The sequence below is a fragment of the Callithrix jacchus genome, chromosome 16 (assembly GCF_049354715.1).
Source record: "Callithrix jacchus isolate 240 chromosome 16, calJac240_pri, whole genome shotgun sequence".
Classification (NCBI taxonomy): domain Eukaryota; kingdom Metazoa; phylum Chordata; class Mammalia; order Primates; family Cebidae; genus Callithrix; species Callithrix jacchus.
In genome coordinates this window covers 3,820,419-3,846,257 of record NC_133517.1, presented here as the reverse complement: position 1 = coordinate 3,846,257, position 25,839 = coordinate 3,820,419, and the positions used below count along the sequence as shown (strand labels likewise).

The following is a 25,839-nucleotide window of genomic DNA, read 5'->3' as shown; positions in this document are numbered from 1 at the left end:
TATTGTAGAATCAATTTGTCAATGTCCAAAATAGGTTGCTGGAATTTTGATTGGAATTTTACGAGATCTGTAGTTCAAGTTTGGAAGAACTGACGTCCAGACAATATTGAATCTTCCTGTCCATGAACATGAAATATATGCCATTTATTTAGCTCTTCTTGGATTTATAAAAGTCTGATAGTTTCCCTCATATAGGTTTTTTTGTATATTTAGTTAGTTTTATATTAACTTACCTAATATGTGTCTGAGAGTATCTTAGGCTTTTTTATAATCTTGTAGAAAATCTTTGGATTTCCCACAATTAAGAATGATATCAGCTGTTGGTTTGGTAGGTGATATTTATCACGTTGAGGATGTCCCCAATCTACTCCTAGTTTACTGAGAGTTTTTATCATGTATGAGTGTCAGCTGAGTTTTCCACGTCTATTGATATGGTCATGCGATTTTTCTTCTTTGGTCTGTTGATTTGATGTAATACATTTATTGAATTTCAAGTTTTGAAGAAGGCTTTCATATCAACTATAACAGTGGATTCTTCTATTTCTCCTTGCAGTCCTGTCAGTCTTGCCTCATGTATATTTATGCTCTTTTATCAGGTGTATACATGCTAAGGATTTTTATGTTTTTTGGGATAATTTATTTACCTTTATGTAATGTCCCTTTCTTTCTCTGAAAACTTTCCTTGGTGAAGTCTGCTCTGTCTGGAATCAATGAAACTACTAGTGCTTTCTTTACATTAGTGTTAGCATAACACGTCTTTCTCCATTCATTCACTTTTAATCTATATGTGCTTATAACGTTGAAAGTGGATCTCTTTCAGATGACATATGCTTTTGTCTTATTTCTTTATCCATTTTGACAATCTGTATCTTTTAATGTGCATATTTAAGACCACTGATGTTCAGAATAGCTTTTGATACAGATGGATGAATAGCTACAATACTTTTTATTCTTTTATTGCCCTGTTCTCTATTCTTATTTCAGTTTTCCACGTTTACAGCTTTTGTAATTTTAACACTTAATATAATTCCATTCTCTGTCCTTATTAGCACAACAGTTATATATTGTTTTACTTTTATTAGTGGTAGCTCTAGACCTTGTAAAATATGTTTACAACTAAACCAAGTTCACTTCAAATAACACTACACTGCTTCCTATGGTATATAACTTATAGTAACAAAATCCTTCTAATTCCTGCCTCTCACTCCTTATATTATTGCTGTCACTCATTTTGCTTATACAGAAGCGTACACAATCTAATACACTGTTATTATTTTGAATAAACTATTGCCTGTTAGATAAATAACATTTCATGTGTTTCTTTTGTGTCAGAATTTCCATTTTCTGAGTACATTGCTTATTCTTCTTGCATGTAGTCTACTTTATTTATTAAAGCTCGTGACATTAATCATGGTTGTTTCAAATGCCTGTTCTAATAAATCCAGTGTCCCTCCCATATCTGCACCTGGTTGTGATGCTTGCCCTATCGCTGTCAACTCTGCTGTCTTTTTTCCTTGTATGAGGAATTGCAGAGTTTTCTTGATTCTCAGGCATGAGGCACTGAGTAAAAAGGAGCTGTTATAAACATGAGGTACTGAGGAAAAGGAGCTGTTATAAACATGAGGTACTGAGTAATAGGAGCTGTTGTAAACATGAGGTACTGAGGAAAAGGAGCTGTTGTAAACATGAGGTACTGAGTAAAAGGAGCTGTTATAAACATGAGGTACTGAGGAAAAGGAGCTGTTGCAAACATGAGGTACTGAGGAAAAGGAGCTGTTATAAACATGAGGTACTGAGTAAAAGGAGCTGTTGTAAACATGAGGTACTGAGGAAAAGGAGCTGTTGTAAACATGAGGTACTGAGGAAAAGGAGCTGTTGTAAACATGAGGTACTGAGTAAAAGGAGCTGTTATAAATGAGGTACTGAGTAAAAGGAGCTGTTATAAACATGAGGTACTGAGGTAAAGGAGCTGTTATAAACATGAGGTACTGAGTAATAGGAGCTGTTATAAACATGAGGTACTGAGGAAAAGGAGCTGTTATAAATGAGGTACTGAGTAAAAGGAGCTGTTGTAAACATGAGGTACTGAGTAAAAGGAGCTGTTGTAAACATGAGGTACTGAGGAGAAGGAGCTGTTATAAACATGAGGTACTGAGTAAATGCAGCTGTTATAAACATGAGGTACTGAGGAAAAGGAGCAGTTATAAACATGAGGTACTGAGTAAATGCAGCTGTTATAAACATGAGGTACTGAGGAAAAGGAGCTTTTATAAACATGCCTTCAGCAATGTTGTGTTTACATGGGGGAGTGGAGTGTTCTACAGTTTTGAGTACATCTCAGTCTTTCAGCAGGCCTGTGCCTCTGAACTGCAACTTCACATGCTGCTCAGTCACCCCCACTTAGGTGGGACAGGATGGCTGGAGGATGTTGGAGTGGGGTATTTTTCTTCTCCGAGGTGACTTAGGCTCTGATGAAACACCGGCAGGTCAGGCTCAGGTTACCTAGTTTCTCCTGAGGGCAGGCCTGTCTTAGAAGAACATAGTGCCTAAGCTGTTTTTAAATGTTTCCCCTCGCCCGACCAGCAGCATAGAAGGATTTTTCTCCAAAATCCGCTATGAGAATCTGGTCAAGTTCTTGGAGGGAAAAATTACAAAAGTGTAAAGACACTGATGACTGTGTTCCCCTAGAGTTCTTATCTCTCAGCCTCGTCCACACAGAGCCTCCAGCGAGTCATCAGTGATAACTCAGGTTTTCCCAACTAAGCATGGGTTTCTGCAGAGGTTTTTACTCAGTGATTTCTGTTGCAATAAACCGCGACTCTTGGAATATGACCGTCTGTTCCTCCAATTTGGAGAGCAGCGGTTTTCCCCAGTGGAGATGAGGAGGGTTGTTGATTTTCCAGTTTGTTTGACTTTTTCCTTGTTGGTAGGATGAGGTAGCAACTTCTAGGTTCTTATATGTTGAACTGGAAACTGAAGCCCCTGACACTGGGAGTTTTAGAAAGGTGATTTTTAGTTTCTAAGTATTCGGGGACTTATCTTTCTAGGGTTGATTTTTAGTCTAATTCTAGAGAACATACTCTATGTGATTTCATTTTTTCATACTCTATATCATGTCATATGCATTTTGATGAGGAAATTGAGGAAGACACAAATATACGGAAAGAACCCAGAATTGTATAGATTCTCTTCTGGCCTCTCCATTGTTTTCTTGGTTGATGTGTCTATTTTATTAGCATGACACTGTTTTAATTCCTAGCTTTGAAATACAGTTAGTGTGGTGTCTCCAGCTTTGCTCCTTTGGCTCAAGACTGCTTTTATTATTATTATTTGTGTGTGTGTGTGTGTGTGTGTGTGTGTGTGTGTGTGTGATTTTAAGTAAAAGTAATAAAAGATAATTCTGTGTTCATGTAGTGGAAAAATTAATGTTGCTAAAATGTTTATATTACCACCAAAATATTAATAGATTCATTAAAGATTTTATTAAAATTTCAATTTCATTTTTTTAGAGATAAGCTAAAATTGGTATAGAAACACACACACACACACACACACACACACACACACACACACACATAAACAAGGCAATCTTGAGCCAAAAGAATAAAACTGGAGACAAGACATAACCTGACTTCAAACTGTGTCACAAAGACATAGCAATTAAAACAGCAGAATATTGATTAAAAAAAAAATAGACCCAGTGACCAAGGAAACAAAACAGAGAGGCTAGAAAAGAACCTGTGCGATTATGATCAACTGATCTTGACAAAGGCCCCAAGAATACAAATTGGGAGAAGGACAGTTTTTCCAGTAACAGAGTGACAAGAGCATGTTCAGAAGAATGAAACTGGGACCTCATCTAACATCGTATTCAAAAACAACTCAAAATAGAGCAGATGACCTTTGGGCAATGATTCTTTTGGATTTGCCTCCACGACTGCAAAGAAAGACCGACAGGATTACATCAAAGTCTGAAGCTGCCACACAGCATAGGGAGTGAACAGTGAAGAGGGGACCTGTGTCACGGGAGAAACGCCTGCGAGCCGGCCTGTGTTATGGGAGAAACATCGGTGAGCTGACCTGTGTCACGGGAGAAACGCCTGCGAGCCGTACATGTCATCAAAATACATAAGGAATCAAAAGCACTTCATAATGCAAAACAAATAACCCATTAAAAATGGGCAAAGACACATTTTAAGACATTCCTCAAAAGAAGACATGATAGTGGCCAACCTGTGTGAACGTGTGAACCTCCAAAGCAATGCTTAACATCACTAATCAGCAGGAAAATTGGAAGATCAATCCCACCTCATCTCTATCAAATGGCTATTATCAAAATGGTGAAAGATAAGTGTTGGCAAAAATGATAAAAAAGGGGAACCCCTGTATACTCTTGGGGCCAAGGAAAATTTATATAAGCCGTGTTGTAAACTGTAAGGATCTTTCTCTAAAAACTGAAAATAGAGCCACCACTCTACATAGAGCCAGCTACACCATTTCTGGGTATATACACAGATGATTTGAAGTAAGTATATGGAAGAGATATCTGCAATTCCATGTTTATTGCTGCTCTTCTCACAATAGCCAACACATGAAATCCACCTAAATGTTCATCAACCGATAAATAAAGAAAATATGGTATATTTATACATAATGAAATAATATTCAGCCTTATAAAAGAAGGACATTATGTCATAGAAGAATCTAGAGGTCATTATGCTAAGTAAACTCAGCCAGACACAGAAAGACAAATACTGCATGTTCCCACTGTATGTAGAATCTAAAGCCATGGAATCTTCAGAAGAGAAATAGTATTTACAGAGACTGAAGAATAGGGGGAATGGAAAGATTTTGGTCAAAAGGTCCCTTTAGTAAGAGATGATAAGTATCTGAGGGGAGTAAATGCCCAAGCTTATTACTAGGCCTTTGCTGTCATGAGTGGGTGGGACCATTGCTTTACCGTAGCATTCGGCTAAGGAATATCAGTTATTTTATGACAGTTTCTGTCTTGCTAGACTGCCCTCTCAGGGCATATGGGTAGGAGGATTAGGCTTCTCTTGGGGTTATTGGTCTGCATCCATTGGTATTTCTGGATTCCCAGCCTCTCCACTATCTTGTTTGGAGAATATGACGCAGAGAGGCAAACCCAGAGAACTCATCATCATGTGCTGCGAGGTCCTAGGTTCCCTAGGTTCTTAGCCTGTCTGCCCCTTCTCTCTCTTTCATGGTGTCCTTACATTTATTTCATGTATGTCGTCCAGGGTTTGCGATGATACTTAGGAAATGGAATAGTGAAAAGTACAACTATTCGATTAACTCCAACGTAGTAATAAGTTTATTTTTAAACAATTAATGTCGTTTATTAAAAGAAAAATTATTTGACTTATTTGGACTACCCTGATTATTAGTTTCTCATCTTCAATAACCCCAATGAATAGTGAAAAAAATATTTTAAAAGTTGATAGTGGAAGTTTAATTATGATGTGGCTCTTGTTGTAACTGCTGAGTACTGGAGGGAGAATTTTTAACATGTAAAGACATTGCTATGCAGGCTTATTTTGTAAAATAATGTTTGCTACAATGCAACGCCTAGATTTCACCTTAGTTTTACACAAATGTGACTCAGTAAGAATAGATTTTATACAAGTAAACAATACTGAGGAATTTACATGGCTTAAGATAATTTAACTCAGTTTAATTTTTAAACTGTTATTTCAAGTCTCAAAGGTTAAATATTAAATACTTGTAAACTGCTGCTAGATTATCAGTTGCAATAGATTCTATAGAAGGAGAGATTGGAAAGCCAGGACAGTTTATGTCAGCAGCGGCCACTGTCTGCTCAACAAGAAGTTGCTTGTCCCCATACCTCCCTCACAACATTTGTTACCATCCAGCAGAACATTTTTTATCCTGAAAATATTAAACAACATTCCTTCATCCACGTCACATTTTGTATTTTTTGCTCTGATTCCTCTTTACCAGACTTTAGACAGGTAAGCTAATAGGCAGCCGTGAGTGCCATCTAAAAGTACTATTACTAAGATGGTTTCTTATGGTATTTCAACTTTTTATGTGGCTTATGATGCAAATTATTTTTTGCTTTGCTTAGTGCTGATCTGAGAGTAATAATTGAAGACTGTTATTTTTCACTTGATTTTATATAGCTTAATGGTGATTTACATGTAAAGTTTTCAACAGAGTATTATAAATGAAATGTTTGAGTATATAAGACTTTATTGTGAGACCAGAATTGTTTTAGAGGGATTTAAGATTATACATACTTCTACAGAAAATAAAACACTATTTTGGGGTAGAAACAAATAATATTTACCACTTTGATTTCATGTGTCCACATCTGAAATATATTGAAGGCAAGATAATATACCTATTTATTTACAATTAATGTCCAAAGCTGCTGAAGTTGTTTACAGAAGCTTATTGGGAGATTTTACTTATCTACTGCCCATAGGTCCTCCCATTCATCCAAGAATTTCAACCCTATGACAAGTGATTTATGAATCTTTGAAAAATTCTAGAATATATTTAATAAAGTTGTACATTTTAAAATGCCATCTTGATATATTTTTGAAGTTATGATTGTCAATAAAAGACCATAACCTGAAATAAATTATTAATAAGTGAAGAGATTTTATTTCATCCAAGTTAAAAAGAAAATGTGAGCCACAATGTGAAATCTAGGTCTGAAAATGTGTTTAAATGTGGAGGCTGTTGTAACTTTTTTTTTAAATAATCTAAGCCATAGTGAAAATGGTTCAGGATAGACTCAGATATTGCCATTTGTGATAATAGGGAGATAATTTAAATCAAACATACTTTAACAATTTATATACACATTCCCAGGGCAAATACATTGTAAACAGAGCTTATTAAAAGAGAAATACGGTTTCTTTGGGGAATATTATTGCTTGAGTTGCCATCTGTATTACAACACTGAACATTCTACATAGTGCTCAATTCCTTGCTTGTGAGAAAGCATCAGAAATACTGAGGAAAGTCCTGTGGGTTTGCGTGGGAACTGGGGGACTTTGTTTTATCTTTATGTTGTTGCTGCTGAGCTGTGGAAGAATAATGTCGTAATAAAAAAGCCTTTTATACTTTCCTCCTCTGATAGCAAAATTCATAAATTCTCACTTCATTACTCAGAAAGCTTAATACATTTCCTGTCTGTTTTCCAAAGCCTCATTAAGTTCTCAGAACTTCCCTAGTGGAGCAAGGGAGTGGCTCCCAATTGAAGCCTTGGGCATATTATAGTTTTTTCTTTGACAAGTTACAAAAGCACATTTTATTGCTATGGAGAACTTCAAAAGGTGTTTTCAGATATGATATTCATACAGGTATACGAATACATGTAGAATTACTGATATTTTTGTAGTTGTTTATAACTAAATGTCCTCAATCAAAATATTTTTCTTTATTAGCTCTAATATTGTTTATGCATATGAATTTTTTTCTTAAATTATAATTGGACTTAACATGGCCAAACAATCCCCTGATTTCAAAACATGCTGTATTCTACATGCATTCATATGGCTTTATTCATTAAATTTCATAATTTCCCTTATGGAGGAAATAATGTTAAAATATTTTCTAAACTAGTGTACACAGCATATTCATCTAAAGTACTGGATTTGAGATCTGAAAATCACAGTAGTGCATTTTGTACAGTAGGCAATAGAAGGGAAAAGAAAATTGTTTTTCTATTAAGTGGAATAGTGCAGAAGTCGAAAAGATTTTGAAATAGAGTTAATCATTGGAGGCTCCTTTGCACCAAACACCTCCTTGCCCCAGAGGTTACCACCATCTCAGGGACTATGATGCTGTAAGAGAAATTTTCAAATATATTATTAGTGAAATTCAAGTCAGAAATTGAGGCTTGACTCCCAGTAACACTACTTTCTGGATAATCTCTATAAATTTTCATTTTCTCATAAATTGTGGATAAAAGCACCTACCTTGAAAGGGTGCTCTAGAGAAAAAAATGTTTCTGTTCAAACATAAGGATTGAATACATAACACAATTAATGAAACACTTTGGATATGCTCAGTTTTTCAAAGATCTCCATGGAAAACTTAGTGATGTTTGCATTTCAGAGGAGGATGGTCGGTAATCTAAATGAATCTCTGTTTGGCGCTTGAGTCTTACAAATAGGTCTTTTAATATTCATGAGGCTGGGTAGGTATTTGGAATCAAGCCTCTCTTTCTGCCTTGTAAATAAAGGATCAGCTTTTATAGTCAATCTGGCTTTTAACAATTTCTGACTCTATCTGGTATCTGAAACCAAAGGTTTTCTAAAATTCCAAGATCCCTTTTCCTCTCATTTCCAGCTGTACAAAGCACTGGCTGTTCGGGCTACAGAGAAGACAAACAATGATAAGGCAGAGCATCTGCTTAATAGCACAGGTCCTGCATAAATTCATGTTTGGGGTGCTTCATACTGTAAAATAGACTGAAGTAGATAGAAATAAGATAGGGCAAAACACAAACTCAATTTGTGCAGGGGTGTATGTGTATAACTTCTATATCAGCTTATTTTAGGTGAAATTTATTTTAAACTGACAATTGAATTGAGAACAAGAATGTGTGATAAAGAAGTTATCCGGACAGGATATTGCCTCTCTCCCCCTTAGAAGAGATTTTAAACTCCTGGGAATCACTAAGGATTCTGAATTAGTTTTTTATTTTCCATTGATATATTTTTTCTCCTTGCAAATAATTTATTTTTCAAATCTCCTACTTTCTCCATCTGAATAGTGAATTTTTCTATCCATTTGTGTTAAGAGTACAGAGCATTATCTTATTTGGTAGACTGTAAAACTTACATTAACATCTTATAGATAAAGCAGATATATTAACTGCCTCCCAAATAAGTAGCCGTCAGAGGGAACGAAATAACATAGATGCGTCTTCTTATTTCCTTTTTGTCAAAAGTAATCATTTACGAAGAGAAGAATTGTAACTAAATTTTTACTTAAGTGACCCAAGGAAGAATATTTTGAAAATCAGAACTTCAAAGTTGAAGACATTCTGGAAAGCAATTTCCCAGGAAGTAAAGTAATAAAACAGAGTGTAGTAACGAAGTACTGTCTTACGTTCTCCTGAGAAGGTAACTGTGGCAAATCACAATCATCATGGAAACATTTAAGGGTAGAAATAATGAACTGCATTTCAACAAGAAAAGCAGAATTATCCTGAAGCTATACATGTGTCTATTTATAATTATTTGCACAATGTAGTAGGATTAACTATATAACTATTTAAGTCTATCTATGTCCCAAGTAAGTTTCTTAACTGCCGTCGTCATATCACCTTAAAATTTATGGCTGCAGTTATCAAGATATTGGTGATATATTTATATTCACCAGACAATTTTACATGAGAAGAACAGTATAAACATGATATTAAGAGATATAAATGTCTTATTTATATTAATTTAGAAGAGGTGAAGCAGAATATTAAACATTATTCTATTACATCAAGATCAGAAAAGTTCCTAAAAGATTTTGAAGCAAGCAGTTTAGTAGAGACAGGCAATGTAATGTCTCTATTTTTTTTTTTTTTTTGAGACGGAGTTTCGCTCCTGTTACCCAGGCTGGAGTGCAGTGGCGTGATCTTGGCTCACTGCAACCTCTGCCTCCTGGGTTCAGGTAATTCTCCTGCCTCAGCCTCCTGAGTAGCTGGGATTACAGGCACGCACCACCATGCCCAGCTAATTTTTTGTATTTTTATTAGATATGGGGTTTCACCATGTTGACCAGGATGCTCTCTATCTCTTGACCTCGTAATCCACCCACCTCGGCCTCCCAAAGTGCTGGGATTACAGGCTTGAACCACCGCGCCAGGCCATAAGTCTCTATTTTTATTTGCCAAACTCATTAATGGGGATCAGGAGATAGAGATACATAATAAACCAATAATCCAAATCACAAAGAATATCGGTTACAGTCTTTGGAAACCCATAATGTAGAGGAAGAGAGTAAAGGATCAAAACAATAGGTTGGATTCTGATCTATGCCTATGAATTCTGGACTCCAAATTAATTGACATTTATTCATTATCAACATTTTGCAAATTACTGTGCCTTAGGCATTTTAAGAAATTAAAAGTGAATGTGGGCTTGATTTTCAGAATGGCACAGTAAGGACTTCTGAAATTGCACTCTTCTGGAAAGGCAATGAGAAAAGAATCATAATGATCAGAATCACTGTTACTCAGAATTGTGGAAATAAATGAAATATTTCCATTAACCATACAGCATATGTTAAAAACAAAACAAATTTCAAGTTTTGTTAAGAACAGAGAGCTTTGTAACATTGTCACTTATTGTATTCCTATTACCCTGTTCAGACCACCACGGTGACCTTGAAAATATACATCCTAGAAAACGTGGTAGCTAGCTATAAAATCCACCAGCTCAATACGCACTGAAGGATGTGGACTGGGCTTGGAGATTCTATAAAAACACAATTTCGAGAAAATCATAATCATCTGACCTAGTTGGAAGCTTCCTGGAGAAGTCTACTTGCAGGCTACTGTGGTTTTAATACGACTTGTCCCACTGAAGCTCATGTTGAAACTTGATTCTCAATGTGACAGTGTGGGGATCTGAGGCCTCGTGGGAGGTGTCTGGGTTATGGTGGTGAACTTTTCATGAATAGATCAATGTGCTCTCGTGGGATAGGTGGGTTCTCATTATGGGGGGAAATGGATTCATTCCCATGAGAACTGGTTGTCAAAAGACATCTGGCTTCCTGGAATTCTCTCTCTTACTTCTCTCACCATGTGGTCTCTTTGCACATTACCACTCCCCTCCCACTTCCTGCCCTGAGGTCAAGCAGCCTTACGCAGTCACCAGATGTGGTCTTTGCACATTACCACTCCACTTCCACTTCCTTCCCTGAGGTCAAGCAGCCTTACGCAGTCACCAGATGTGGTCTTTGCACATTACCACTCCCCTCCCACTTCCTGCCCTGAGGTCGAGCAGCCTTACACAGTCACCAGATGTGGTCTTTGCACATTACCACTCCGCTCCCACTTCCTGCCCTGAGGTCAAGCAGCCTTACACAGTCACCAGATGTGGTCTTTGCACATTACCACTCCGCTCCCACTTCCTGCCCTGAGGTCAAGCAGCCTTACGCAGTCACCAGATGTGGCTGCCCCACCTGGAACTTTCCAGCCACCAAAATTGGAGACAAACAAACTGCTTTTTTAAAAGGTAAATTATCCAGTCTCAGGTATTCTGTTATAGCAACACACATGTATGAAGAAAACTGGCATGCAGAGGCGGGTGTTGCTGTACAGATATCTGGAAACCTGGAAGTGGCATTGGAATTGGATGATGGCTGGTGGCTGGAAAAATTTGGAGGGGATCAGAAAAAGCCTGTGTTGCCACGAGTGGGATGCTTACGGGAATTCTGGTGAGGCTTCAGAAGAAGACAGAAAGATGAAGGAAAGTTTGGAACTTCTTAGAGATTCATTATGTGGTCAGGACCAAAATGGCTTTAGAAGTATAAACAGTAGAAAATATGTCTATTATACCCTAGCAAAGAACCTGACTGTGTTGCATCGATGCCCTGGTATTTGTGGAAGGTCAAACTTAAGAGTGGTGAATATTTGGCAGAAGAAAGCTTTAGGTACTAGGGCATTCAGGCAGCTGCATGGCTGCATTTAACTGTATGTAGTAAGATTTAAGAGCAAAGACGACATAAATGCACAACTTGTAGTTAAGAGGAAAGCAGAATGTAAAGATTTAAAAAATTTACAGATCAATTATATAAAGATTAAAAGGTGTGTTTGGAAAGGGTGTTGAGGGTTGGATCCAGTGACTAGTTGCTAAAGAGATTAGAATGACTAAAAGGAAACCAGGTGCTAATAATCAAACCAATGGGGAAATCTCTAGAGGCATTTCAAGGATCTTTGAGGTCAGTCTCATCACAGGCTGAGAGGCCTAGGAGGACAGAATGGTTTTGGGGGCCAGGCCTAGGCTGTAGAAGTGCTCTGCTGTCTCAGGATGCTGCTCTGCACATCATAAGAAGCCATGTCTCAAGTGGCCCCGAGTAAGGCTTAAGAGTCTGCTTTGAAAGGCACAAGCAGTAAGCCTTGGCATCCACATGGTGTTGATTCTCTAGGCCTGCAGAATATGAGAGCTGTAGAAACATGGCTTCCTTGACTGAGATTTCAAAGTGTGTAGAAAAGCCTGCAGGCCCATGCAGAGGCTTGTCACAGGACAGAGCCACCACAGAGAACCTCGCATAGGGAAATGCTGACCTGGGGGAGCCACTGGGACCTACCATCAAGATCCTAGAATTATAAAGCCACCAACACCATGTAATGCCCACCTAGGAAAACTACAGGCACCAGACTTCAGTCTAGAGGGCAGACACATGGGTAGAGTTGAACTTCTCAAGGCCTCAGAATATACCTTCTCACCTGTGTTGTGAGATACAGAATTAAAGAAAATTATCCTGGAGTCTTAGGATTTACTGTCTGCCCTGCTGGGTTTTGGACTTACGTAGGCCTGCCATTTCTTTCTTTTTGTCTAGTTTTCCCTTTTAGAATAGGAATATCAACTAAATGTCTGTTATACCATTTTATCTTGTAAATAAATAACTTGTTTTTGATTTCACAGGTGCATAACTACAAGGAACTTGCCTTGAGTCTCAAAAGAGAATTGGGACTTTGGGCCTTCAAGTTGATGTTGGAAAAGTTAAGACTTTTGGGACTATTGGGAGGGAATGATTTTGTTTTGCATTGTAAGAAGGACATGAGTTTTACAGGGCCAGGAGTGAAATACTTTGTTTTGAATATGGTTTGCCCCTCTGAAACTCATGTCAAACTTTGATTCCCAATATGGCAGTGTTAGAATGTGGGGCCTAGAAGGAGATGTTCAGGTGGTAGGGGCAGATTCCCCCACAAGTAAATTAACTACCTGCTGCAAAGGTGAGCGAGATCTTACTCTTGTGGAAATGGTTGTTTCCCACTGGAGTGGGCTGCTGCAAAGAGTCTGGCTGCCTCAGTTTCTGTGACTTGCCCCTCTGTCACCCTGTGATCTCTTTGCACATGCCCCCTTGACTTCCATTTTTTTCCAGGAGGTGAAGCTGTCTGAAACCTTCACAGATGCAGCTGCCACATTGTGCACTTTTCAGTCACCAGAGTAATGAGCCAAATAAACCTCTTTTCTTTATAAGTTACCTAGCCTCAGCTATTCTGTTACAGCAACACAAATAGACTAAGACACAGAGCTTCATTACTTGGCTTGACTCAGACCTTGCTCACTGGGAAAATCCCTACCCTAAGTATTTAACGGTTAACAGTAGTTGTTTAAGGTCACACCTACATGAATTGACAATACCAGCTGCAGCAAAAAAGATACTGGGGAAAAACTTAAGATCTGAGGAAGGAGATGTTAATAAGGGGCTTTTAGTAGCTCCAATACATTCCTGAGAAACTAGAAAGACATATAAAAGTGCGAGGTTGTGCACATGACAGCAAAAGGTGCCCTAAACTCTCAGTTATGGCTGGCCTTAGGGACCTGTGCAAGACGAAAGCAAAGACTTAGAAAGAGTTGTAAATAGCCAGAGCATTAAAGGCGTGCCAGAAAACACAAAGAGCCCCATGGAAAAGTTGTAAAACTTTGCTTCTAGTCATTTACAGATATATTGGTCAAAACAATAGGGGACCATGAAACTACATAGAAATAGTCTGTTTCCTATCAGCAAAACAGATAAAAAAAAAACAGCAATAACAAACTGCAGCAGCCTCAGACTCTTGGGAGGAATGAGAATCTGATTTCCAAGAATATTCTTTGAAATGTCAGTTTTAAACAAAAATTATGAGACATTGAAAAAAATGAGAAAAAAACCTCAAAATTGTGGTTTTTTCCATAAGAAAATATACTCAATAGAAACTTTCTCTGAGGAAAACCATCTGGTGCACTTACTAGTAAAATAATTTAAGTCGTGTATTAAAAATATATTAAATGGTTTAAACAAAGCTATGCTCAGAGAATTAACATGTTTGACCAAGTAGAGAATCTCAATGAAAGGATAGAAGTAATAAAAAAATTCAAATAAAATTCTTCAGTTGAAAAGTACAATAAATTATGTTTTAAAAATCCTTAGATGAACTGTACAAAATATTTCAGTTTATGAAGAAAGATTAAGAGAACATGAAGAGTTCACTACATCTGAGTGTCAATAGAGCGACTGAGATTATCCAGTCTAAGGAATAACAAAAATATAAATGAAGAACAATAGCAGAGTCTCAGAAGTCTGTATGACAGCATAAATTGTGCTGTGATATATATACATGGAATACCAAGAAAACAAGAAGATAAAGCGGTAGAAAGAATACTTTAAGAAATAACAGCTGGAAACCTCTCAAATTTAATGTTAATCTTAATATTAAATTAAGATTAATACTAACTCAATTAACTCTTAATATTAAATTAACTCTTAATATTGAATTAAGAGTTCATTGAAGGACTCAATGAACTCCATGTACATTAAAAACAAATACATGCAATCATCATGCCTGACCAGCAACAGACCAGAGAATCTTGGAAACAGCAAAAGAAAAATGAGTCACAACATGCAAAGAATCATTAATAAATTCATTTTTTTATATTAAACTGTGTAAGTCAGAAAGTAATGGAATGACACACTTAAGTGCTGAAACAAAAAGGCTGTCATATAAGAGGTTCTTACTCAGTGAAACTCTCCTTCCAAGATGGAGAATTAAGTCATTATTACATATAAAAAAAGAAGAACATTTGCCACTAGTAAATATACACTAGAGAAAATAATTTTCGATAATATCTTGAATTCACACTTAGAAATAATGAAAACACTATTAAACATAAATACATAATTCAATTTCAATGACAGTATAAATGCATTTTAATTGGTGCTATTCTTCTGAAGTATTTGAATGAAAAATTCATAAAATGATAATTATATCACTGTGTCTTTGGCCTTGTAATGGATAAAGATGTCATGTGTTTGACAATAGCACAAAGAGATGGAGGAAACAGAGGTACATACAACCAAATTTTTTGAGCACTATTGAAGTTCTCATTGTTGTGAACTAGATTATTTAAAAATGTTATTATATTCCTCCAAATAATAAAAAATAAGTAATGATCAGCTGGGTGTGGTGGCTCATGCCTGTAATCCCAGCACTTTGGGAGGCCAAGGCAGGTGGATCATTAGGTCAAGAGATCATTAGGTCATGTTGATCATTAGGTCAACATGGTGAAACCCAGTCTCTACTAAAAATACAAAAAATTAGCTGGGCATGGTGGCACATGCCTGTAATCCCAGCTACTCAGGAGGCTGAGGCAGGAGAATTGCCTGAATCCAGGAGGCGGAGGTTGCAGTGAGCTGAGATCGTGCCACTGCACTCCAGCCTGGGTAACAACAGCGAAACTCCATCTCAAAAAAAAAAAGTAATGATCAAAAGAAATAAGATAATTAAAATTATATGTATGTATACACTATTTATATTAATTGTGTATAAATATATACTACATACATATACATATACTTATATAGTTTTATACCCCACAATGAAAACAGTAATGGAAAAATGAACAAAAACTTGTGATATATGATGAACATAAATTTTACCTTATGTATAATTACATTAAAAGTAAATATATTAAACACTCTAACCAGAGGCAGAGATTAACATAATTTTTAAAATGATTTACCTGTATGATATTCTCAAGAGAAATAGTTTAAACTTTTAAATTGAAAAGCACTCTAGTGTATATATCACTGCAATCAAGATACTGACAATGAAACATTCAAAACAGAACATTTGCATCCTGACCCTGTTTTATTTTTATTGTTGTTCAGTGCAACGTATTCTTTTTCTTTCTTTTGAGACTTTCTTGTATGTAATGGAAAATTTGTAATTCTGTGGCTTCATTTTCAAGTGTCAGAAATTCTTTTTGTTTTCTTTCTTTTACTTACTCTTCTGTGGTCAAAAAAACACAGCTTCTAGAACTTTAATTTTTTTTAAATTTATTGAGATTTGTTTTATGCCCCCAGTATGGTCAAATTTCTACAGAAACTTTCAAATAATGTGTATACTATTTTTGCTGGACAAAAGTTCTAAAACTGTTAGTTTGACCTTGCCAGTTGATGGTGTTTTTGAATTCTGTACATGTGGTGACATTCTGTTTTACTCTTTTACCAATTAAGAGAGATGTAGAAGACTTCAATGTAATTGTGTATTTCATCAGATTATGTTTTACATACTTTACAGCTAAGTTATTTGGTGCATACATACTTAGAGTTGATATGTTTTTCTTATGGTTTTATACTTTTATTATTAATTAATTTGTCTCATTTTGTCCAGTAATTTTCTTCACTTTGAGGCTTAGCTCATCTAATGTCAATATAGCCACTAGCCATTTTTCTTTATAAAAATGTACATGATGTATTTTTTTATTATTCTTTTACTTTAAATATAACTACATCATTATATTTAAAGTGAGCTTGTAGATAGCATATGTTTGGGTCATGGTTTTTAATCTATTCTGCCAATCTCTGTGTATTGATTGGTATATTTAGACAAATTATTTTTTATTGTAATTATTAATGCCTTGACTTATATTTACCATTATATATTTGAATTTTTTTCTCTCTCTTTTCCATTTTTCTTTTTTTTCTGCCTTCATGTGCCTTTTTTGAACATGTTCTTTTAGAAATCAATTTTATTCATAGCGTTTTTGAGTATACTTCAACATATAGTGTTCTTAGTGGTTACTCTCAGGGTTACATTTTGTACAAATCTTCACATTCTAGTGAAATCAACAGCTTATCAGTTAGGTGTAGAAACCTTAACATATTTTAAGTCTCTTCAATTATTTCAATATACTTTACTTCTTATAATATATAATATATTATAATTTATAATTATAAATTATATATAATTATAAAATATATAATTACATATTATATATTATATGTAAGCATCTATTATCTATACTATTAATATATTTATAATATATTGTTATATATATAAATTATACTTATATATACATATATTTATATTTTATATAGTTATACATAAATATATAAACTATTATATATTTTAAATATATAAATATATAAAATATATATTTTAAATATAAAAATTTATAAAATATATATTTTAAATATATAAATATATATTTTTATATTTAAAAAATATATTATGTTTTATATTTTATAATATTTTACACTATTCTATCTATAATATTTTTAAATATTTTGTTTACATTTAGTAAGAACCAAATCAGAAAATGTTACAATTTTTGTTTCAATACCCACATATAAGTCAGAAAACTCAGGAGGAGAAGTAAAGTATTTATGGATTACTTTTCTTACCATATTATTTCCTTCTTCCTAAGTTCCAAGATAGCTTCTATAATTATTTTCTCTTTTTGTCCTTTTTAAGTCATGTTTTTAGGTTAGGTCTTATTGTAAGTTTACTTTTTTTTAACTTTTTTTTTTTTTTTTTAGCTGAGAATGTCTTGCTTTTCCCTTGATTTCTGAAGCACTGTTTTGCTGGATATAGGATTCAGAATTGACAGTTCTTTTCTGTCAGCAGTAGAAAAATCTTGTGCCACCTCCTTCTGGCTGTATGATTTCTGATGAGAAATTCTCTGTCATTTGACTTGTGTTCTATAGGTAAGGTTGAACTCTCCCTTGCTGAGCTCAAGACTTCTGCTGTCTAGTTTTCAGAAGTGGACTATGTTGTGTCTTGGCAAGGATTTCTTTGAGTTTACCCCCTTTGTGTTTCACTTAGTCTCTCAAATCTATAGGATTTAGTCTTTTACCAATTTCAATGACTTTTCAGCTAAAATTTCTTTCTATATTTTTCAGTTCCTTACTTTTGCTCCTCATATTTTGGACTCTGACAACATGAATAGTATATATTTATATTTTTGTTTCAGTCTCAGAGTTCACTGAATATTCTTTCCTTTTTTCAATCTTTCTTATACCTTTTATTCTAACTGGTTAATTTTCACAATTACTTTATCTGCTTCTTCTTTCTTCTGTTCTCTTCTTTCTGCTGTTGAGCCATTTATTCAGTTTTTTATTTCCATTATAATACTCATCAGTTATAACATTTTTGTTTGATTATTTTTATGTCTTTTATTTCTTTCTTAGACTTTCTGTTTCTTTTCTGAGACTTTCTACATGTTCGTTTGTTCTAAGCATGGTGATAACTGCTTATTGGAACAATTTTGTTGTGACTCCTTGAAAATATTTGTCAAATGATTCAAAAATCTATGTCATGTCACTGTTGGCATCTATTGATTTTTTTCCACTCATTTTAAGATTTCAGTGGTTCTTGATATGATGATTGATCTTCTATTGTAATTAGACTTTTTGTTATTTAGTTATGAGTTATGTTTTAATTATATTGAGTGTAGCATGACCATGTTACTGTGGGAAACAGGTGTGCAAGTGTAGGTGGTGATTTATTTAGGTTCAGTTAATGATGCTCTCAATTGTGTTCAGAGGACTCACGAATAATTGACTCATTTATGCCCAACGTTCCATTATTGGAATGCTAAGCATGTGGGAGTTATTTATATTTTACTGCTCAAGGTCATCACCAAGGTCTGATTGCAAACATTCAAAAAATTGCAGTCTCAGGCATAAATGGGTTAAAAGCCTTTAAGCACTAAGCAGAGTGAGGAAGATAAATTCCAGATTTTATCCTGAAAATGATACCGATCAGTTAGTAGTATGTCCAAATTCTCAGTACTTCCTGATTTATCCTCTCTCTCAGCCAATGACTTTGCTTTGTATCCCACTTAAAACACAGAAATGAGCAAAGCTACAAACCACCAAATCTACCCACCTTACTTGAGTTGTGCCCATAATACTGTGCCTCACCTCCTGCCACATCAGATCAATTGTCAAGGTTTCCACTTTTGCACCAGATCTCACCCTTCTCAAGAATAAGTTTCTACAATTGTCCTCAGATTTGATACCATCTCCATCTCATGCCAGCAATTCTACAAATATATGCTAATTTCATAAAACTTAGGAAAACATACTTGATTTCCTATTATCTGTTCTTCTGCTCCCTTTAAGAAGGAAAAGTAGGATTTCTTCTCCAAAGAGAAGCTGCCTATCATAACTAATGACTGCACATGGAATTTCTCATGAAGCCATGAGAAATTTGTTTCCACTTCTCCACAAAAGGACTCTTGTAAAAGACTAAAATGGCCTCTGTGTTGCTAAATTCAATGGTCAACATCCAGCTGTCATTTTAAAAGATTCCCAGTTTTCTCTCACTTTCTTAGAGGCAATTATAGCTATTTCTTCTTTGCTGGATCTTCCCCTCATCTTTCATCTTTATACTGTGGAATCTCAGTGACGAGTGCCCAGTCAATTTCTCTGCCTACCTTGCACACCTTGATCTTCTCATCCAGATCACAATGCTTTACCTACTATCTATAAGCTGACAGAAGCTGAACTTCTATTCTGAACTCTAATTTTTCCCTTAAATCTATACTAATATATGCAGCTTTCCCCGTATCACCTGTATGTCTAATATGGTTTCAAATGTAACATACCCAAAACCAAAATCTTGATCTTTACTCTGAAACCCGATTTTCCCACAATTCCTCCATTTGTGGAGCAACACTTTTTTCCCCCCAGTTATTGAAATCTACTTTCAAATCTAACCCCTTTCCATATAGAAAACTTTGTAACTTCTCCTTTCAATCCATTTCCCATAAAGTTCATTCTCAACCGTCTAGCCAAAATCATCTTTTTCTGACTTAAGTCACTGCTTGTCACTCCTCTGCTCAAAAGTTTACCATGGTTTCCCATGTCATTCATAGTGAAATTCACAGGCTCATGCAGTATGTCATGTGTTTCCTTTGACCTCACTGTCTGCTAATTACTTCTTAATTCATTCCATTCCAGACACAATAGCCCTTGCTTTTCTTCAAACTCTCCTGGAATGTCCCTACCTCTGGGCCTTTAAAATTCTAAGTGTTGCGTCTGGAATATTTTCCCACAAACATGGAAATGGTTCACACCTTCATCTGTTTCAGTTCCGTGCACAAGACAACGTGGATTTTCCTGTCCCACGGCCCCTTGCGTATTCTTTGTGGTCTTCTCTGCTTTCTTTCTCAACTGTACCTGTCATATTCTGACATGTTATCCTTCACGTATTTATGCCCTTAGTCACATTTTGTCTCCTGTCACTGGAATGTAAGTCCCATCAGTACTCTTTTGTTCATTTGTTTGTTTTTGTCTGTTTTATCACTGCTATCTTTTAAGAACAATAAAAAAGAGTAGATGCATAGGAAGCACTTGGTATCTTATTGAATGGATGACTGTTTACATTTTTGAAGCTAGCTTATACTTGGTGAGATTTGAGGGATCGTGACAATCATAAGACTTCTTTTACGAGGGAAACCTGTAAGTCTGTAACTTGGCGGAAGCTATCAGAGGGTGAATAGATAGATGTTTATCCTCAGTGGATGTCTGAAGAATGCAGGTCTAGTTCTCACCACAGTGTGAGTTTACCTACGTAGAAGGAATCACTGATAACCTAGGAGTGGGAATGGTTGCCAAGGCTGATCACTGAGGCAGAGAAAAGATGTGTGGACATCGGAATCAAGAGCCAAACTTGGATTCATTTTGGTCTCCTGCTTTCTCTTCCAGTCACCCTCTATTATTTCCTGTCTCCCACTTCTTCACAAAGGGTATAAAAAGGTTAAAGTGTCAGTTTATATCAAATTATTGACAAATAATTGACATTGTAGGAATAATTGAAAACTTTTACTTTTGTAAAGACGCCTGGATACTTACATATTTAAGGGTTGTTATTTTGGAGATCCAAAATATAATCTCTATTTTAATAAAGATGAGATACAGTGACCTTTGAGAAAAAGTTATTTGCCATACTATTTTTACCCATCAACAATATTCTCCTCCTTATCAATAGTGAATTGCTTATTTTTGCTGTTGTTGTTTTATTTTTTAATAACATGGAAGAACATTTTACATTTTCCCAACATTTCCAAACCTTTCGCATCAGGTGGACTTAATTTGAGATGATATAGAAAGTATTCAAAATTTGTTTGGGAAATAACTTGACTACACCAAGAATGATGGGGTGAATGGAGGATTTTCAGGATGCGTTAAGGCAAAGAGAAACTTGCTCATATGACATATAACATATGACTAGTGCCAATGGAGTGGTTTATTATAAATAAAGCTTCAAAAATAATTACAATGGAGTTACTAAAAACTTTTTTGCTGTAAACAGCTAAGGGAAGTAGAATGGTTAAACGAATAACCTTTTCTGTAGAATAAGTTGCTGTTTCACATAGGGAGCTATCGAATAGTTTGAAGGGAGCTACTGGGAAAGTATAGCATTCCCTCTATGTAATAGATGTCCCTAACTATACATCCTGGTGTGTTGCACTCCTATTGCAAGACCTGAGAAAATACCACGTGGGTGAATTATTTTATTTAAATAGCTACATGGTACATTACAGATATTATGATGTGTCAGAATGTATTGAATATTTTGTGATGTTTTCAACTACCACATAAAAGTTGTAAGCACAGTCAGTCATGCACATATTAAGTATAATTCTATACTCTTTATTACATATATTTAGTAAAATATATAATAAAATAGCAATGAGTTTGTAAGAATTTCATATGCTTTATTACCCTCTAGTTATCCTCCTTGCGATGTTTATCATACTGATTTCATTAAGCACATAAATGTATTAATCTTTCAATCAACTTGAATTAAACCATGATTATGTGATTGTTGATGGTCTTTAATAAAAATACCAGCAACATCATCTTTGTAAATCCATTCTGAGCATTGCTTTATGATATTAGAGCTAGTATTTTGACATAATGATAATTTGAAATAACTTTTTTCTGTTTTCGCTGTAATATATATAATTTGGTTGCCACTCGTAAATGGGTTAAAATTTCCATTGGTATTTAAATGGGGAACATATTTTAAAAAATCCAAAATGAATTAGTGAGCTCTAGTTGATTTTTTTAGTAAATATGCCACATACACCATTAAACAGCCAGCCACAATTCAAATTAATGATTAAATTATTTTTTGAAATTGAACCATTTGGCTCCTCTGATTAGAAGAGTTCATATCCCCTTGCTTCTAGCATTTCTTATTCAGTGTCTTAAGGCAAATATTAACTCATTCTAGATAATAATCAAAAATAGTTTTAAATTGTTCTAATCCACATTTATCATCTGATGTGTGCATAGAGATAAAAATACTTTTAAATGTATGTCCAAGTTTATCTTTAATTACACATTATCAAGAGTAATATTTTGACAAAACGTATCTATCAATGTTAAAACAACATTCCTAGATGTAAGAGTGATCAGTCCCCCTACCTCTTATCCACCATGTATTGAAGTAATTTTCAAAATATATGACGTTTACATGTTGTCTAAAAATGTCTACATTTGAAATTAGTTTGAATATGTTAGATATCATAGATTTTAGATAAGTGTATTGAATTTGAAAAAAAATCTAGCTATCATCCATTTTTAAAGACATTAATTTTTATTTTATCTGACCTGTTTCTCTTTCAGGAGTTGGAATTTTCAAATTTATTTGCTGTTCTTCACTGCATTCATTCCTTCTTTGCTGCCAAGGTAGCTTGTTTGGACCCTCTATTTTTAGGCAATCAGGCTTCTGCTTCTGCTGCCACCAGCTCTGCTACCACGAGCAAAGCAAAGTACACAACTTGACGTACTCAGCCCTGCATTGATACTCACCATAACTCTACAAACAGAACACATTTATTCATCACTTTAGACCCTGGAAAATCCATAATATGTCAACAGTGGAGGAAATATTGAAATTTCAGCAGAAACAAAGAAGGTCATGTGGAATCTCAAAAACACTTCTTTTCTGGATGGCATCTGTAAAATATACTACATGAACAAAACAGCTTGTTCTCACTCAGTTCCTTTGTACCAGTAAGTATATTGCTTTCACCAAAAGTGTAGACAAAAGAATGAATTATTTGAAGAAGTATGTAAATAATATAAAAATAGTAAGCTACCTATAAATAAAAATACTTATTAAATGGTTACTTCTGTATTTTAGATTATTTTGTATAATGAGTACATGTTGGGCAGTCATAAACTAATGCCCTATCATTGTATTATGAGGGACATCAAAGAGTTAAAAATTATAAATCAACAAGGAGCATGCAAAAAAACTCATCAAAGAAGGATGCACTTTCATTTGCTGATGGAAATTTGCCCTTATGCTCTCATGCCGTGATTGACACTGGCACTCCGATTGTTTTTATCTTATTGTAAATATTCCAAAGAACTTCAAAAAGGTAATCACATTGACCTATGATAGATAACAATGTGAGATGGACTATTCTCCCTTGCACCACTGTTACTGAAATGGTTAATTAGCTGCCAATGTCAATCTACTATGCCAAAAATGTATTAATCTAATCCTGTATTAATCTAATTCTAAATGAAAAATCTAATCTAATTTTTCAGCAGAAAGATTTCATGAACCTCTCATTTCTTCCTTCATTTTAAAGAGACTTATTTTTTACCTAATAGGATTTATTATCAAAGTTTCATAACTTTTCAGTGACCCCCCCGCAACCTTTTGTAGAGAAAATAATATAAAAAATACTGTGTGAGAAACAATTGTTTGTAATCTGAAATCTGCTAGTAAATCATGAACTGAAATGTCCCGAGAAAGCAGTCCCAAAGCTATTATATATGTTAGATAAATGACATTTTTCCATTTTAGTACTATTTTATGTGGAACAAAGGTGATATTTAAAGATAAACATGAAAAATCTTCATCCTCCCTTGTCATGGAAGTGATTAAGCAATGCCAAACTATGCAGGTTATTTTAGATGTTTTGTCCTAAGAATGTAAGTGTGAAAAGGCTGGGAAATCTGAAGGCCTTAGAGTTGTGCACTGTACTCAGATTCCAGGTATTATACAGCTGCTTGTGTAACACAAAACACATTCTCTGTCCTTTTTTGAGATCTTCTTTTAAAAAGTCGGCTGTGTATGTAAAAAACAAACAACGAACATTTTTATTGATACACATGCTCCCAGGTAAACCAGACATTACATGTGTCCTTGTGGAGATCATCAAGTAACTAATAAAGTGATTCAATATATTTTTTTAAATGTTAAAAAAAATCACTCCAGGCAAAACACCTTGGCTCACTCCTGTAATCCCAGCACTTTGGGAGTTCGAGGCAGGCATATCACAAGGTCAGGAATTCCAGACCAGCATGGCCAATATGGCGAAACCCCATCTCTACTAAAAAGACAAAAATTAGCCAGGCGTAGTGGCGTGTGACTGTAGTCCCAGCTACTCAGGAAGCTGAGGCAGGATAATCACTTGAACCCAGGAGATGGAGGTTGCAGTGAGCAGAGAACATGTCACTGCACTCCAGCCTGGGTGACAGAGTGAGACTCCGTTTCAAAAAATAAAAAAATACTCAAGAAGGAAACATTTTTTTCTATAATGGACAGATCCATTAAGTTAAAAAATTTAATATCAAGTTTTTTTCATACTCATTATGATTTATTAATTCATTTTGCATCAAATTAGTTTGTAAATACCTCAAATTGAAAAGAAAATGTAGAAGTTTATAATTGTTCCTTGGAAAATGTTAAGCTGAATTTAACATACCTTATCCAAAGAACAGTGGCAAATTACAATAAACAGTTTCAATGTAATGTATTTTGACCATAAAACGAATTACACATTTGTAATCAGGATGGAACTTTGGAATTATTGCATACTATACTGATCAAACACACAATCATTGTAAAATTGAAGCCCATCAAAAGCAGGCTTCAGCAGTAGGCTACTTTTGAACTTACGGAGAAAAAGCAGTGGGATACATCCGACTTAGAATTTTCAGCTGTGGTATGTGGTTCACTATAGAATTTCAATTCCAACGTTGAATCTCAATGTGCCCCATATTGGGGTTACATGAATGTGTCCACAATGTGATAATATGATCTGAAGACAATATGATGTGGTCTAATCATCCATAAGCAAAAGAAAAAAGTTTCAAGAGTTTACCTACCTGTAATAGAATGATTTTTAAAAATGTGAAATTTTATAATTGTTCCACTTTAAAACTTTAAAAACCTATTAACTATCTTTTTGTGACATCATGAAAATGTAGCCTGTGCTCATGTGTATGAAGGAAGAGGTGCACAATGAGATATGTATAAATACATATCTCCTCGGTGAATACACACACACCCACATATGTATATGCATATATATGTGTGTGTACATATATATAAATATAATGAAATGCTGACCATGAAATATATTAAAAGAACATGTTTTGTGTACATACATTTAATATACTTTAAATTACATTGTAAAATGTAGCTTAAAAACCTATGACAATACCATTATGATTATTTTTGATACTATTGATAAAGAAAAGCTGAGATTTTTATTTAACGTAATTAGTACAATAGCCAAAAACTAACAAAATACTATTCTCATTTTCATCAGTTTAACAATTAATGTTTCATGTTTTCTTTACAATGTGATGATTAGTCACCGTCATTTGTTATAACTTGGATTACTTGAATGAAAAAGCTTAGAAATGAACAAAAACACTTATAAAATTCCTATCTCTCATGTAATTTAGGTTTACATACATGAGATTTATTCATTGAATATTGAGTGTTTGTACACTGAGCACATTTTAACAGCAAAATGCTAATGTGTTAACCCCTCCAGTGCCTTGGTATGTGTGAGTGTGTCTGTG

At 34.9% G+C, this 25,839-nt stretch overlaps 1 protein-coding gene across 7 annotated transcripts in view; it reads left to right on the top strand.

Annotated features, from left to right (window-relative positions):
• SNTG1 (syntrophin gamma 1) overlaps window positions 1–24,371 on the top strand; it is a 924,527-nt gene extending 900,156 nt beyond the window's left edge. For all 7 annotated transcript variants that reach the window (XM_017965333.4, XM_035276805.3, XM_054246489.2 and 4 more), the window contains one exon: window positions 22,633–24,371. In XM_017965333.4, the coding sequence (XP_017820822.2) occupies window positions 22,633–22,791 (159 nt within the window). In that variant the 3' untranslated portion in view covers window positions 22,792–24,371. The remainder of the gene's footprint in view (window positions 1–22,632) is intronic.
• Window positions 24,372–25,839: the final 1,468 nt, after the last annotated feature.